Genomic DNA, 13802 nt, shown 5'->3' with positions numbered 1-13802 from the left:
CACCCCGAGGGCGAACTCCACTAAAAGCACTTTATTTATTTTATCTCCTTGGACGTGCGGTACTGGGTACATTATACTAAAAAATACAAGGTATTCCCAGTATAATTAACATTTGATGTGTTTATTTATTGCATCTTTGTTTTATAACAGACCATTTCTCTGAAGAAGACCCCTTGATTGGGTTGAAACGCGTTAGGACTATACCTCTACTGTTGTTATATTGTACAGTGTCATTTATAGTTGTGTCTGCTTGTGCACATCCATTGTTATTATTGTACTCTTTATATAGGAGTCTATTTTAACTGTTCAGGTGGAGCTTATGTTTTTACCTCTGTGCCATGTTGCTATTTTTTCACAGTAATAAATATTAAAATATTTCTCATGTTACCCTAATATGCAGTAAGAGAAGTTTTGGCCACACAAAAGGTAGATGTGATGAAGTTGTTATACTGGACAAGTAAAAAAAAAAACAACCAAACAAAAAAAACAACCACGTTAGGCTAATTTCTGTGCTCCACTTTCTGTGCTCCATTTTCTGGAGTGTTATAGTAGCGCCTTACGTTCTTAATGTTTTTGATTTGAATGTGGGCCCATCCATTTAAAGGGGCATCTGCACTTATATACACACACATTTGTATTTTTTATGTTGTCGGCACCACACTTATCATATTGTTATACTTATTGTCTGTGCTTGTTGAATGTTTTTCATTGATTTGAAAATGAAAAATGCTACATTTGGCCACTAGATGGCTTTAAGTGTCATAGGAATTTTCTAAGATACTTATCGCCATCTAGTGGTCAAATGTGATATATTCAGTTTTAAATGAAAAGTGAAACATTTGTCCAGCACAGGAAATAACGTTGATTTTTTTTTTTGCCCCATTCGCACTGAATGAATGTACATGCACTTTAACTGGGAGAATTGCTATGCAAAGTTTTAAAAATACCCCCCTTTAAAGTGTATTTCAAAGAGACCCTGTCGGAGGACCATTCATGTAATCAAACAATCCCCATAATATTATATGTGAATTTAACATATTTTTGCATGTAGACATCTAAAAAAGCCCTGAGACTGCTGCTGGGTGCCACCATCATGGATGTGAGGTCAGTCGCTCAAACAGACTTAAGCCCCGTACACACGAGAGGACTTATGTCCGACAGACTTCCGAAGGAGTTCCGTCGGAGTTCTGCTGGAATTCCGACGGAGTTCTGACAGACTTTTCGGCTGAGCGGACTTGGCCACACACGATCACACTAAACTCTGACGGATTCGAACGTGATGACGTACGACTCGGCTCGAATAAGGAAGTTCATAGCCAGTAGCCAATAGCTGCCCTAGCGTCGGTTTTAGTCCGTCGGAGTAGCATACACACGAGCGGATTTTTCGAAGGGGACCGGGTCCGGCGGAGTTCCTTCGGGAAAATTTGAAGCATGTTCCATATTCTAAAGTCCTTCGGACTTTGGCGAGTCAAAAGTCCGTTGCAGCCCACACACGATCGGATAGTCTGACGGACTCAGTCCTTCGGACTTTGGATGTTGAAAAGTCCGCTCGTGTGTACGCGGCATTAGAGCTTTCACTCATGTGACAATCTATAGTATTCCCCTTCTCTCCTTCCCCACCATCTACATAAAAGGTTATGTAGGGCGGTGAATGGAGAGGTGGAGCAGCTGGGTCAGCACAGTAATTAGACACTCCCAAGAGAGGAGAGGAGTATAATGTGCAAAGAGGGAGGGGGCTGTGCTAGGATATTAACTTGTCAACATTTCGAGAAATTTCATAGGCACCTTACAAGTGAATAAAAAATAATTTTCCTTGGGACTATAGAACGACAAGTCTTTTTGTTGTTGAGAATAAGATACAGGGGTGGTTTTGGATATTTTAGCAAAAGACAACTGGACAGGGCTGACACCATTTAGTCCACAAACATGTACAGAAATGAAAGAGAAAACTTGATTGGTGTCTTGGGTACAGTACATTAGATTTGCTGTTGTTGATTATGCATGGTATTTTTTGGTACAAGAACTTTATGTGGCAATTCAAAAAATAAAAAGGAAACACCTAAAGAAAATATGATTATTTTTAAATAATGTTTTAACCCTTAACTTTGAACAAAACCTCTTAAGCTAACCACGTTTCCATAATAACATGGAACATAACCCATAGGGAAGGACTCTTTACTGGTTGACTCAGGGAGAAGCTCCATGAGTATCAAAGGTCAAGGATTTTGTGTAGTTACATAGAACCCAGGGAATTTTGGGGTTGGCTTCTCCACCCTTATGATGGATTGCACTTGTAAGGATTGTAAGGATTATTTTATTCTGGACTTCATACAACTTTCTCCTACTGAGTTGTAAGCTTAAAACTGATCTCCAGCTTTACTTTTACTTGAATTAGTTCACTTGGGGCAAGCTGGCCCAAACAAACTACTTAAAGTGACAATAAATCTGAAAATCAGCTTTAAATTAGGCACCAAAACTACTGAGGTTTCACGGCCTCATGCGCACAGGGCATTTTTACAGCCGCTTTTACCAGCATCAGACCTTTTGTTTTTCAACTTAAAAACGCCTCTCCATGTTATTGTATGTGCCCATGCACACATAGGTTTTTAGAATCTGTAAGCCCTTGTACACGCATTCCGACAACAAAATCTGTCTGGTGTTGCATACACATGGTTGGACAAAGTTGTCGGAAAATCCGATCGTTCGTAACGTGATGACGTTATTTCGTTACAACGGGACTACGTTCAGGCTAGTAGCCAATAGCTTTGGTCTAGGAATTTGATCTGAGCATGCTTGGCATTTTGTCCGGAATTCTCTACAAATGATCGGACAAGGTCCGATCGAATCATGTTGTCAGAAAATTTTATAGCCCAGCTCTAAAACTTTGTCGGTCGGATGTTCTGACGGAAACAGTCCGATGGAGGATACACACAGTCGGATTATCAGAGAACACGGTCCGATCGGACATTTTCCATCGGAATGTCCGACCGTGTGTACAAGGGCTAAGAGGCATAGGCGTTTTCAAGCTGCCAAATAAAAAAAATCGAGGGCCAGTTCATTCTGAAGACCAGCTTTACAGCTGTAAAAACGTCTGATGTGGCTTAATGCTGGATATACAATTTTTCAAGATCCTCAGAGCACAAGTCGCATGTCAGAAGTTGGATCTTGATGATCCCGCTTGGATGCGACTTCCATTCAAATCAATGGACTGAAAGTCAGATCAGTTAAGGCGGTTCTCATGGGGAACCATTGATTTTGACATGTCATGCGATTTGTGCTCTGTAGTAATTGTATTTGAGAGTGGGAAATAGAAGAAGTAGAGAAACGCTTCTAAACTCTAACGTGGCTAAACACACATTAACGCCAATGCAAAAAGCTACAAGCGTGTTTTTACAGCCGCGTTTTCCTGGCGTCAGTACTGGCTTTGCAGCTCGTTCTTTTTCTAACGCCCCATGTGCATGAGGAATAATTGCTTGGCATTGGCAACCTGAATTTAAAAAGTAAAACGTTTTTAACATTGTTTCAATAAATTCCATGAATCTCTGATCTTTACTCACAAATAAAAGATTTGCTTTAAAAAAAAAAGTGCAAAATCCCAAATCTTGTCTTCTTCCTTCTAGGTTGTAGTGAATGAAGACCGGATAAAGGAAGCTAATACTAAAGCCAAAAAGATTCTTAAGAGCGTCTGAGACTTCCCTGCAGTAGCATACCGATCCGTGATGAGTAGTAGATCTTGCTTTTATTGGCCCCACTTTGTTGTCTGGGTTCCTCTAGGTGTGCCTTCATATTGTACAGTGATGTGTCCTGATATGAGACCCATCACATTGCTTGAAGATGGCGTATGAACCTATTGCTTGTGCCTTGTGTGTAGGAAGTGGAACACAGTCATGTATTATAAATGCCGGAAAGGAAAATTGTATTGACAGTAGCAGCCATTCTGATTCCAGGTGTAATTTTAGCATACAGTGAGGGAAAAAAGTAATTGATCCCCAGCTGATTTTGTAATTTCTTGTAGTTGGCCACCAGGTTTGCACACATCTCAGGAGGGATTTTGTCCCACTCCCCTTTGCAGATCCTCTCCAAGTCATTAAGGTTTTGAGGCTGACGTTTGGTAACACGAACCTTCAGCTCCCTCCACTTATTTTCTATGGGATTATGGTCTGGAGACTGGCTAGGCCACTTCAGGAGGACCTTAATGTGCTTCTATTTGAGCCACTCCTTTGTTGCCTTGGCCATGTGTTTTGGCTTGTTGTAACGCTGGAATACTCATCCATGACCCAGTTTCAATGCCCTGGCTGAGGGAACAAGGTTCTCACCCAATATTTGATGGTACATGGCCCCAACCACCATCCCTTTGATGCAATGAAGTTGTCCTGTCCCCTTAGCAGAAAGACACCCCCAAAGCATAATGTTTCCACCTCCATGTTTGACAGAGGGGATGGTGTTCTTGGGGTCATAGACAGCATTCCTTCTCCTCCAAACACGAGTTGAGTTGATGCCAAAGAGCTTGATTTTGGTCTCATCTCATCATCTCACCACAACACTTTCACCCAGATCCTCTGAATCATTCAGCTGTTCATTAGAAAACTTCGGACGGGACGGTACATGTGCTTTCTTGAGCAGGGAGACCTTACAGGCGCTGAAGGATTTCAGTCATTCATGGGGTAGTGTGTTACCAATTGTTTTCTTGGTGACTATGGTTCCAGCTGCCTTGAGATCATTGACAAGTTTCTCCCGTGTAGCTCTGGGCTGATTCCTCACCATCCTCATGATCACTGAAACACTACGAGGTGAGATCTTGCATGGAGCCCCATACCGAGGGAGATTAACAGTTATTTTTTGTTTCTTTCAATTGTGAATAATTGCACCAACTGTTGTCACCCTCTCACCAAGCTGCTTGGCGATGGTCTTGTAGCCCATTCCAGCCTTGTGTAGGACTAAAATCTTGTCCCCGACATTCTTGGGCAGCTCTTTGGTCTTGGCCATGGGGGAGAGATTGGAATCTGATTGCTTCCATGGACAGGTGTCTTTTATACAGGTAACAAGCTGAGATTAGGAGCACTCCCTTTGCCCAAGTTAACATTGGGCTGAGTTGAAATGCTATTTGACATGTCAAATCTCATGCCAAATTGATGGCTATTTCTGGCAATGGCACCGCCCCACTTATTCCCTGTACTACTTTTGGCAACTTCGGGGGCAATTTGAATAGACATTTGTGCATGAACCCGCACAGATGTCTGTCAAATCGCCCCTGAAGTCGGACTGCATTGCCAGTTTGAAATCATGCGAGTTCAGCCAAAAGTTTTCTTAATCTCAGCTTGTTACCTGTATAGAAAACACCTGGGAGACAGAAATCTTGCTGATTGATAGAGGATCAAATACTTTTTTTCACTCATTAAAATGCAAATCAATTTATAACTTTTTTGAAATGGGATTTTTCAGGAAATTTTTGTTGTTTTTCTGTCTCTCACTGTTAAAATAAACCTGTCATTAAAATTATTTAAAGTTCAGCTTTAACTTCTTCATGATCAGGTTCAAAGCACTGGTGGAGAGTGCTGTTGAAGATGCTGATGGAGACAATGGAACAACGCATGAACAAAGCAACTTTTTAACCTCTTTAAAGAGGAAGTAAACCCTGATGAGTTTACTTCCTCTTTGATTCCCTGCAAAGGTAAAGCATAATGGACTACTATGCATCGCATAGTAGTCCATTATGTGTCACTTACCTGACACAGGAGCCAGCAAAGTCACCACTGTCCCCTGTAGTCTGGAGCGTCCATCTTCTCGGTGGGTCTCGCTGCTCCGCCGCTGTCATTCGGCGAAGCTGCGATGACGTCACTCTCATGCATGCACTCGGGAGCCGCCACTCACGGCATATCGCCGTTGACAGTGGCGCACTCAGTAGACAGCGGTGCTTGTCTTTCGGCAAATATCTCCTAAACCGTGTAGGTTTAGGAGATATTTCTTGGACCTACAGGTAAGCCTTAATCTAGGCTTACATGTAGGTCAAAGTGGTTTGTAAGGGTTTACAACCACTTTAAGACCAAGGTCAAAACAAAAACGCCCAGACTCAATTTTGCCACGTTGACATGTGTTAGTAAAACTGTACATATGTATGCAACTACTGATTGTATCCAGGTGGATTATACCTTGTTTTTTAGGACAAATTTGGCCTTCATTTGATGGTAAATGGTAATGGATATTTTCTCATTTTTTATTATTATTATTATTATTATTAAAGGAAAACTGGTCCAAAATAGTAAAAAAATATATATATTTTTAAATTTAACTTATATTTATTGCTATTACTATAACTTACCACCAAAGAATAAATTATCCTGCTCCTGATGATTGCTGCAATACCACATTTGTGTATATTATTTGTTGTTTGTACCCATAGTGGGGCCCAGAAACAATAGCGTGCATTTTGTTTTGTTTTTTTTTTGTTTTTTTAATCCTACCTCAAACACATTGGGGTTGATTTATTAAACTGGAGAGGGCAAAAATCTGGTGCAGCTGTGCCTGGTAACCAATCAGCTTCCAACTTCCACTTGTTCAAGTAAGCTTTGACAAAAAAAACCACCTGGAAGCCAATTGGTTTCTATGCTGAGCTGCACCAGATTTTGCACTCTCCAGTTTTAGTAAATCAACTCCTGTGACACCGACATTACTTTAACCAGTTCCTGACCGCCCACCACAGATATACTGTGGCAGGGTGGCGTACGTACCTAGTATGGGATCCAACACTTCTGGGTCTGGGGCGACATGCACGCTGCTGGCGACCCAATCCCACTGTCACAGCGGGAGCTGATCTGTGGGTACCGCGGACTTGATGTCTGCAGGCACCCGCTGATCATTAGGCAGAGATCCAGAACTGTTCTGTCAGTAGGGAAGGCATGGATCCTGTGTTTCTGCTAAGCAGGAACATGGATCAATGCCTTCCCCTAGTAAAAGCACCTCCCACCACAGTGAGAAAACACTGGTTAGGCATATAGTTAACCCTTTGATCGCCCCTGATGTTTAACCACTTCTCAGCCAGTGTCATTAGTACAGTCACAGTGCATATTTTTAGCACTGATCACTGTATTAGTGTCACTGGTCCCCAAAAAGTGTCAGTGTCCAAACTGTCTGCCGCAATATCGCAGTCCCGCTATAAGTTATTGATCGCCGCCATTACTAGTAGAAGAAAAAATACAAAAAAAATAAATAAAAACACCCCATAGTTTGTAGATACTATATTCACCGCTCCTAAACCGCTCCTACCCATCGAAATCTATAGCACCGGCGGTGCTTTGCGGGCGGTTTTAACCCTTTTCCGGCCGCTATGGGGGGTTAAAACCGCCCCGCTAGCGACCACATACCGCCGCTAAAACAACAGTAAAGCACCGTTAAAAACAGCGGCGCTTTACTGCCGACGCCGCTCTTGCCCCAGTGTGAAAGGGGCTTAACCCTTACACTAGGTTCACATTTGTAAGTTACTGGAATGCATCCCTTTTGCAGGCGTGTGTCAGTAGCATTGATTCTTAATGGAACCCCAATACCCCTCAATAGTAAAGTAGCATGTGTTTTTTTGCAGTGAGATTAAAAAAAAAAAAAAAAAAAAGTAGAGCATACCATTAAAATGAAAGGGCTGCCCTAAGCGCAACATGTGAAATTGCACTCAAATGTACAAAAACACATACACACCATGGCACTGGCATAGGTGGGAATGGAACCTTAAACTAGACTATTATAAATATTAAGTTAGCCCCTTGTTTGCACCCTTTCCTCTCTTATGGGAATTATTTGGGTAGTTTTTGCTAATTAAATGTTTTTTTTTTTTTTTTTTTTTTTACATTTTCTTCCTTCTCTATAGTACAATGTCTGTAGACATCCCTTCTATATACTGTTCTAGATCAGTCTTACTCCATCTTCCCTCATGTCTTCCACCTCTTTTTCTTCAATGAGTGCTTTTAGAATATAATGGTTACAATTTTATGAATATAGGGGTGGGTGGCGCTGCCTGTCACCTGAAGCGCCACCCACCCCTATATTCATATAATTTTTACTATTCGGTACTCCAGTTGGAGCCCCTTGGGGGAGGCAGCAGCCCAGCCTACACCTAAGCGTGGAATCTAATAAATATTATAGAATATAATGGTTGCTTGCTCCTCATGGACGCTTGTGCGACGGTTGAGTTTTAAGGCTCACCCATCTTGCTGCCACATATATGCGTACTGACAGCAAGTACAGGTTTATCAATATGTGCCAGGAACATTTACAGCAGACAGCTTTTGTAGGGAAGATTTTTGCGTTATGAAGGAAGTTTGATGTAGGACAATGAAGTATATTCCCTTTGTGTCCCATACTGGAATCAACCATTTAGTTAAAATGGTGCTGCGATGATTGGCTGGTCACAGTATATAATATAAATAGTATATATCATCAGCACGCCAACAAGCTTGTTTGGGAGTGCAAAGCTCTTTTTTATTGCATGATCACATTGAAAGACAACATTTTAGGATGGCATCGGGCATTCGTAATGAAGGGTTCTTGCATGGTCCTGAAATGTTATCTTTCCATGTGGTCATGCAATAAAGAAAAGCTTTGCAGACAGCAGGCATTTCCCCCTCCGATTCTTTTTTTTACGCATGAAGCCTTAATAGTTTTATCTTTACTGTGGGATGTATTTATTGCATACACTGTGTTCCAGATTTGTACAATGCATGCCCTAAACTTTTCTATCTTACCACAATAAATGTATGATTTCACATAAAACTGTTCTCTGACCTGTCATTCTATATGATCATAAGATGGCCTCTGATGGTTGAAATAAAGCAGTGCACCTTGCCAGCTTGTAAGAGGGCATCAGGAAGCTACAGGGAGTTTATTGGTCATGGCATCAGTAATAGAATGTAATGCCAAGCTGCGGTTTCCAAAGCGAGCAAAGTCCTTTCTTGTATTAGGAGAGGTATGGACTCCAGAGAGAGAGATCACTTTGCCCCTGTACAAATCATTAGTAAGACCTCACCTGGAATATGCAGTTCAGTTTTGGGCACCAGTTCTCAGAAAGGATTTTTGGGAACTGGAGAAAGTGCAGAGAAGGGCAACCAAACCAGGGGTCAAGTCCTGGGGAAAAAAGTGTGGGAACTCCCACCCAAGATCCACTCCCCACCAAAAAAAAAAAAAATAAAAAAAAAAAATAAAAAAAAGATACACTCGTATGCATATATATATTTCACATAAAATACAGTGACTGCAAATGCGACATGCTACAAGAGATGATCAGACTGCGAATGCGACTACAGGAGATGACCAGACTGACTACAGGAGATGACCAGACTGCGAATGCGACTACAGGAGATGACCAGACTGAATGTGACTACAGGAGATGATCAGACTGTGAATGCGACATACTACAGGAGATGACCAGACTGCGAATGCGACTACAGGAGATGACCAGCTGCGAATGCGACTACAGGAGATGACCAGCTGCGAATGCGACTACAGGAGATGACCAGCTGCGAATGCGAATACAGGAGATGACCAGACTGCGAATGCGACTACAGGAGATGACCAGACTGCGAATGCGACTACAGGAGATGACCAGACTGAATGTGACTACAGGAGATGATCAGACTGTGAATGCGACATACTACAGGAGATGACCAGACTGCGAATGCGACTACAGGAGATGACCAGCTGCGAATGCGACTACAGGAGATGACCAGCTGCGAATGCGACTACAGGAGATGACCAGCTGCGAATGCGACTACAGGAGATGACCAGACTGCGAATGCGAATACAGGAGATGACCAGACTGCGAATGCGACTACAGGAGATGACCAGACTGCGAATGCGACTACAGGAGATGACCAGACTGCGAATGCGACTACAGGAGATGACCAGCTGCGAATGCGACTACAGGAGATGACCAGACTGCGAATGCGACTACAGGAGATGATCAGACTGCAAATGCGACTACAGGAGATGATCAGACTGTGAATGCGACTACAGGAGATGACCAGACTACGAATGCGACATAGTACAGGAGATGACCAGACTGCGAATGCGACATAGTACAGGAGATGACCAGACTGCGAATGTGACTACAGTAGAGGATCAGGCTGCGAATGTGACTACAGGAGATGACCAGACCGCGAATACGACTACAGGAGATGACCAGACTGCGAATGCGACTACAGGAGATGACCAGACTGCGAATGCGACTACAGGAGATGACCAGACTGCGAATACGACTACAGGAGATGACCAGACCGCGAATACGACTACAGGAGATGACCAGACCGCGAATACGACTACAGGAGATGACCCGACTACAGGAGATGACCAGACCGCGAATACGACTACAGGAGATGACCAGACCGCAAATACGACTACAGGAGATGACCAGACTGCGAATGCGACTACAGGAGATGATCAGACTGCGAATGCGACTACAGGAGATGACCAGACTGCGAATGCGACTACAGGAGATGACCAGACTGCGATTGCGACTACAGGAGATGACCAGACTGTGAATGCGACATAGTACGGAAGATGACCAAGTAGCCAGTTTTAAAATTTAAACCTGTCCTCAGCCCCTTTATGGCACCTCCTTTACATTCCTGTCCTCACCCCCTTTGTAGAACCCCCCTTCACATTCCTGCCCTGCCTCCCTTTTATATCACCCCTCCTCATCCCTTTCAGTTTCTGATACTTTCCCCCTCCCTCCTTCTTAACAGTGCCCTCTTCCCTGTCTTACCTTACACAGGACACAGCACAGCAGATGACATCGGAAGTGCAGCAAAGGGATGGACAGAGGGCGGGACCTGCCCCAGTTAACTGATTGGTTGATAGAATGTAGAGCAGTTCTATTAACCAATCAGTTAACTGAGCCAGCCCCTGCCCTCCGTGTATCACTGTGCTGCTCTTCCGATGTCAGCTCTATGAAGACAACACAGCTAGCAGGCTGTGCTAGAGCCTCGGGCGGCTCTGGTCCTACAAAGGGAACGGCGTTCCTGCTGTGAAAAAAGTGCAGGGACGCCGTTCCCACGCGTTCCCGCAGGACTCGAGCCCTGAACCAAACTGATAAGAGGCATGGAGGAGCTCAGCTATGAGGAAAGATTAGAGGAACTGAATTTATTCTCTCTTGATAAGAGGCGATCAAGACGGGATATGATAAGCATTTATAAATACATAAGTGGTCCATATAGTGAATTTGGTGTTGAGTTATTCACTTTAAGGTCATCACAGAAGACAAGGGGGCACGCTTTACATCTAGAGGAAAAAAGATTTAATCTCCAAATACGGAAAGGTTTCTTCAAAGTAAGAGATGTGAAAATGTGGAATAAACTCTCTCAAGAGCTGGTTCTGGCAAGCTCAGTAGATTGCTTTAAAAAAGGCCTAAATGTACATAATATAATTGGGTACTAACATTTATAGGTAAAGTTGATCCAGGGAAAATCTGATTGCCTCTCTGGGATCAGGAAGGAATTTTTTTATCCCTGCTGTAGCAAATTGGATCATGCTTTTCACCTTCCTCTGGTTCAACTGTGGGTGAAGGATTGTAATTTTTATTTATTTTGTGGTTGAACTAGATGAACATGTGTCTTTTTTTCAACCTGACTAACTATGTAACTATGATTGTTCTTGGTTTGTGGGTTAAGGTGAAATTCCCTGTTCCACCTGTAGATGTCAGCCTTCCCCTAGAGCAGTGATGGCGAACCTTTTTGAGCCCAAGTGCCCAAACAGCCACACAAAACCAACTTATTTATTTCAAAGTGCCAACATGGAACTAAACCTACCAGCAACTCTTTGCATGGATATATGGATATGGATAATATGGATGCATTGTGTTTAGAATACAGGGATAATATGGATGCATTGTGCTCAGAATACAGGGATAATATGGATGCATTGTGCTCAGAATACAGGGATAATATGGATGTATTGTGCTCAGAATACAGGGATAATATGGATGCATTGTGTTCAGAATACAGGGATAATATGGATGCATTGTGTTCAGAATACAGGGATAATAAGGATGCATTGTGCTCAGAATACAGGGATAATATGGATGCATTGTGCTTAGAATACAGGGATAATATGGATGCATTGTGCTCAGAATACAGGGATAATATGTATGCATTATGCTCAGAATACAGGGATAATATGGATGCATTGTGTTTAGAATACAGGGATAATATGGATGCATTGTGCTCAGAATACAGGGATATTATGGATGCCTTGTGCTCATAATACAGGGATATTATGGATGCATTGTGCTCAAAATACAGGTATAATATGGATGCATTGTGCTCAGAATACAGAGCCCTTCCCAAAGCAGTGTCCTCTGCCCCCTTCACATCCCCCCACATACACAACAGTGTCCTCTGTGGCCCCTTCCCCACAGCACTTTCCTACCTGTTTATGTACAGCCAAAGTTCTCCACATTGCCATGCTTCAGCACCCGAGCCCCTGTACAGGAAGCCGCTCTCCTATTGGCTCTCCAAGTCCAGGAAGGGAGAATCATTATTCTCTTCCTGGGTATTCAGAGGCATTGCGCGCTGTTTACAGAAGACACTCCATGTCCTTCCACTGGGCTGCCCTCAGTGCATGAAGGGGGGGGGCTTTACTCACATCTGCAGCTCCACTGCCCGATCGCACTCATAAAAGGAAGGGAGCCGGCTACTCCGCACCTGCACGCCAGTGCAAGTGACTGCATTACTGGGGGATTCCCTCCTCTATCCTGGCAGAGCGCTACGTGCCCACAGAGAGGGCTCGGCGTGCCAGCTGTGGCACGCGTGCCATAGGTTCGCCATCACTGCCCTAGAGTATATGGTATTTAGGGAGAGAACAGAGTAGGAAGGCAGATAGGGTGATTTATTAAAACGGAGGGCGAGTGCAAAATCTGGTGCAGCTGTGCATGGTAGCCAGTCAGCTTCTAACTATTTTGTTCCATTATGCTTTGACAAAAACAAAAACCCAGAAACTGATTGGGTTCTATGCAGAGCTGCACCAGATTTTGCACTCTCCTGTTTTAGTAAATCAACCCCAGAGTGTCCGTGTAAGGATGGATCAAGAGAGGGAGTTATAGTTGTGGTCCGCATGGGAGCTCATGGATCCCTGCACTTTGAGATGTAATGCCCCATACACACGTTACGATTATCGGACCACAAAAGTCGCTTTCGGACAGATCGTTCGATAATCTGATCGTTAGTACGCAGCTTTCGACAGCCAAACACGACAGTCCGTCCAACCAAATCCGAAGGGACAAACTTTGGTCGGATGACAGCCTATCGTATGACAATCGTGTAGTCAGTACAGTATGCGTACGATAAAAGTCATTCGACAAACAACACGCATGATCGGAAACATGAAAATAAACCAGAAGGATACACAGGTCACACATATTTGACATAATTTAAAATACGTAGCTACGCACAATGGAAGATTTTTCCAGAATCGTACGACAAAAATCTTACACACATTTTGCACTGTTGTATTCGATCTTAGTTGTATGCAACAAAATGTGAACAATCTGTCTTACGATAATTGGAACGTGTGTACGGGGCATAAGACTCTGTAGAGATTGCTTTTCCCAGCTGGGGAACGCCACATCATCCTGTCCCCTAGATGGGATTAATTTAAGTAGACAGAATGGAAGAATACCTTGCAATGGGCAAACACTGAGAACTGTCACTCAGAATTAATGACTCTTGTGCGCCTGCTGTTGCAAGCTGGAGTAAAGTTACGGAGTAAAGCTGGAGGACAGTCCCTCGAAATCAGGGACATTTGGGAGCTATGTTTATAATTGAGCA

The 13802-nt window shown here is 43.2% G+C and overlaps 1 protein-coding gene across 1 annotated transcript in view; it reads left to right on the top strand.

The window, feature by feature from the left end:
- LOC143981731 (synaptosomal-associated protein 25-like) overlaps positions 1-6232 on the top strand; it is a 45047-nt gene extending 38815 nt beyond the window's left edge. The window contains exon 8 of the mRNA XM_077479785.1: positions 3621-6232. Within this exon, the coding sequence (XP_077335911.1) occupies positions 3621-3689 (69 nt within the window). The 3' untranslated portion in view covers positions 3690-6232. The remainder of the gene's footprint in view (positions 1-3620) is intronic.
- The last annotated feature ends 7570 nt before the right edge of the window (positions 6233-13802 follow it).

Source organism: Lithobates pipiens, unplaced genomic scaffold (assembly GCF_037356315.1).
Source record: "Lithobates pipiens isolate NorthernLeopardFrog02 unplaced genomic scaffold, aLitPip1_a1.2 Scaffold_1, whole genome shotgun sequence".
Lineage (NCBI taxonomy): Eukaryota > Metazoa > Chordata > Amphibia > Anura > Ranidae > Lithobates > Lithobates pipiens.
Note: the sequence above shows the minus strand (reverse complement) of the source record. Positions and strands in the feature narration are given on the sequence as shown.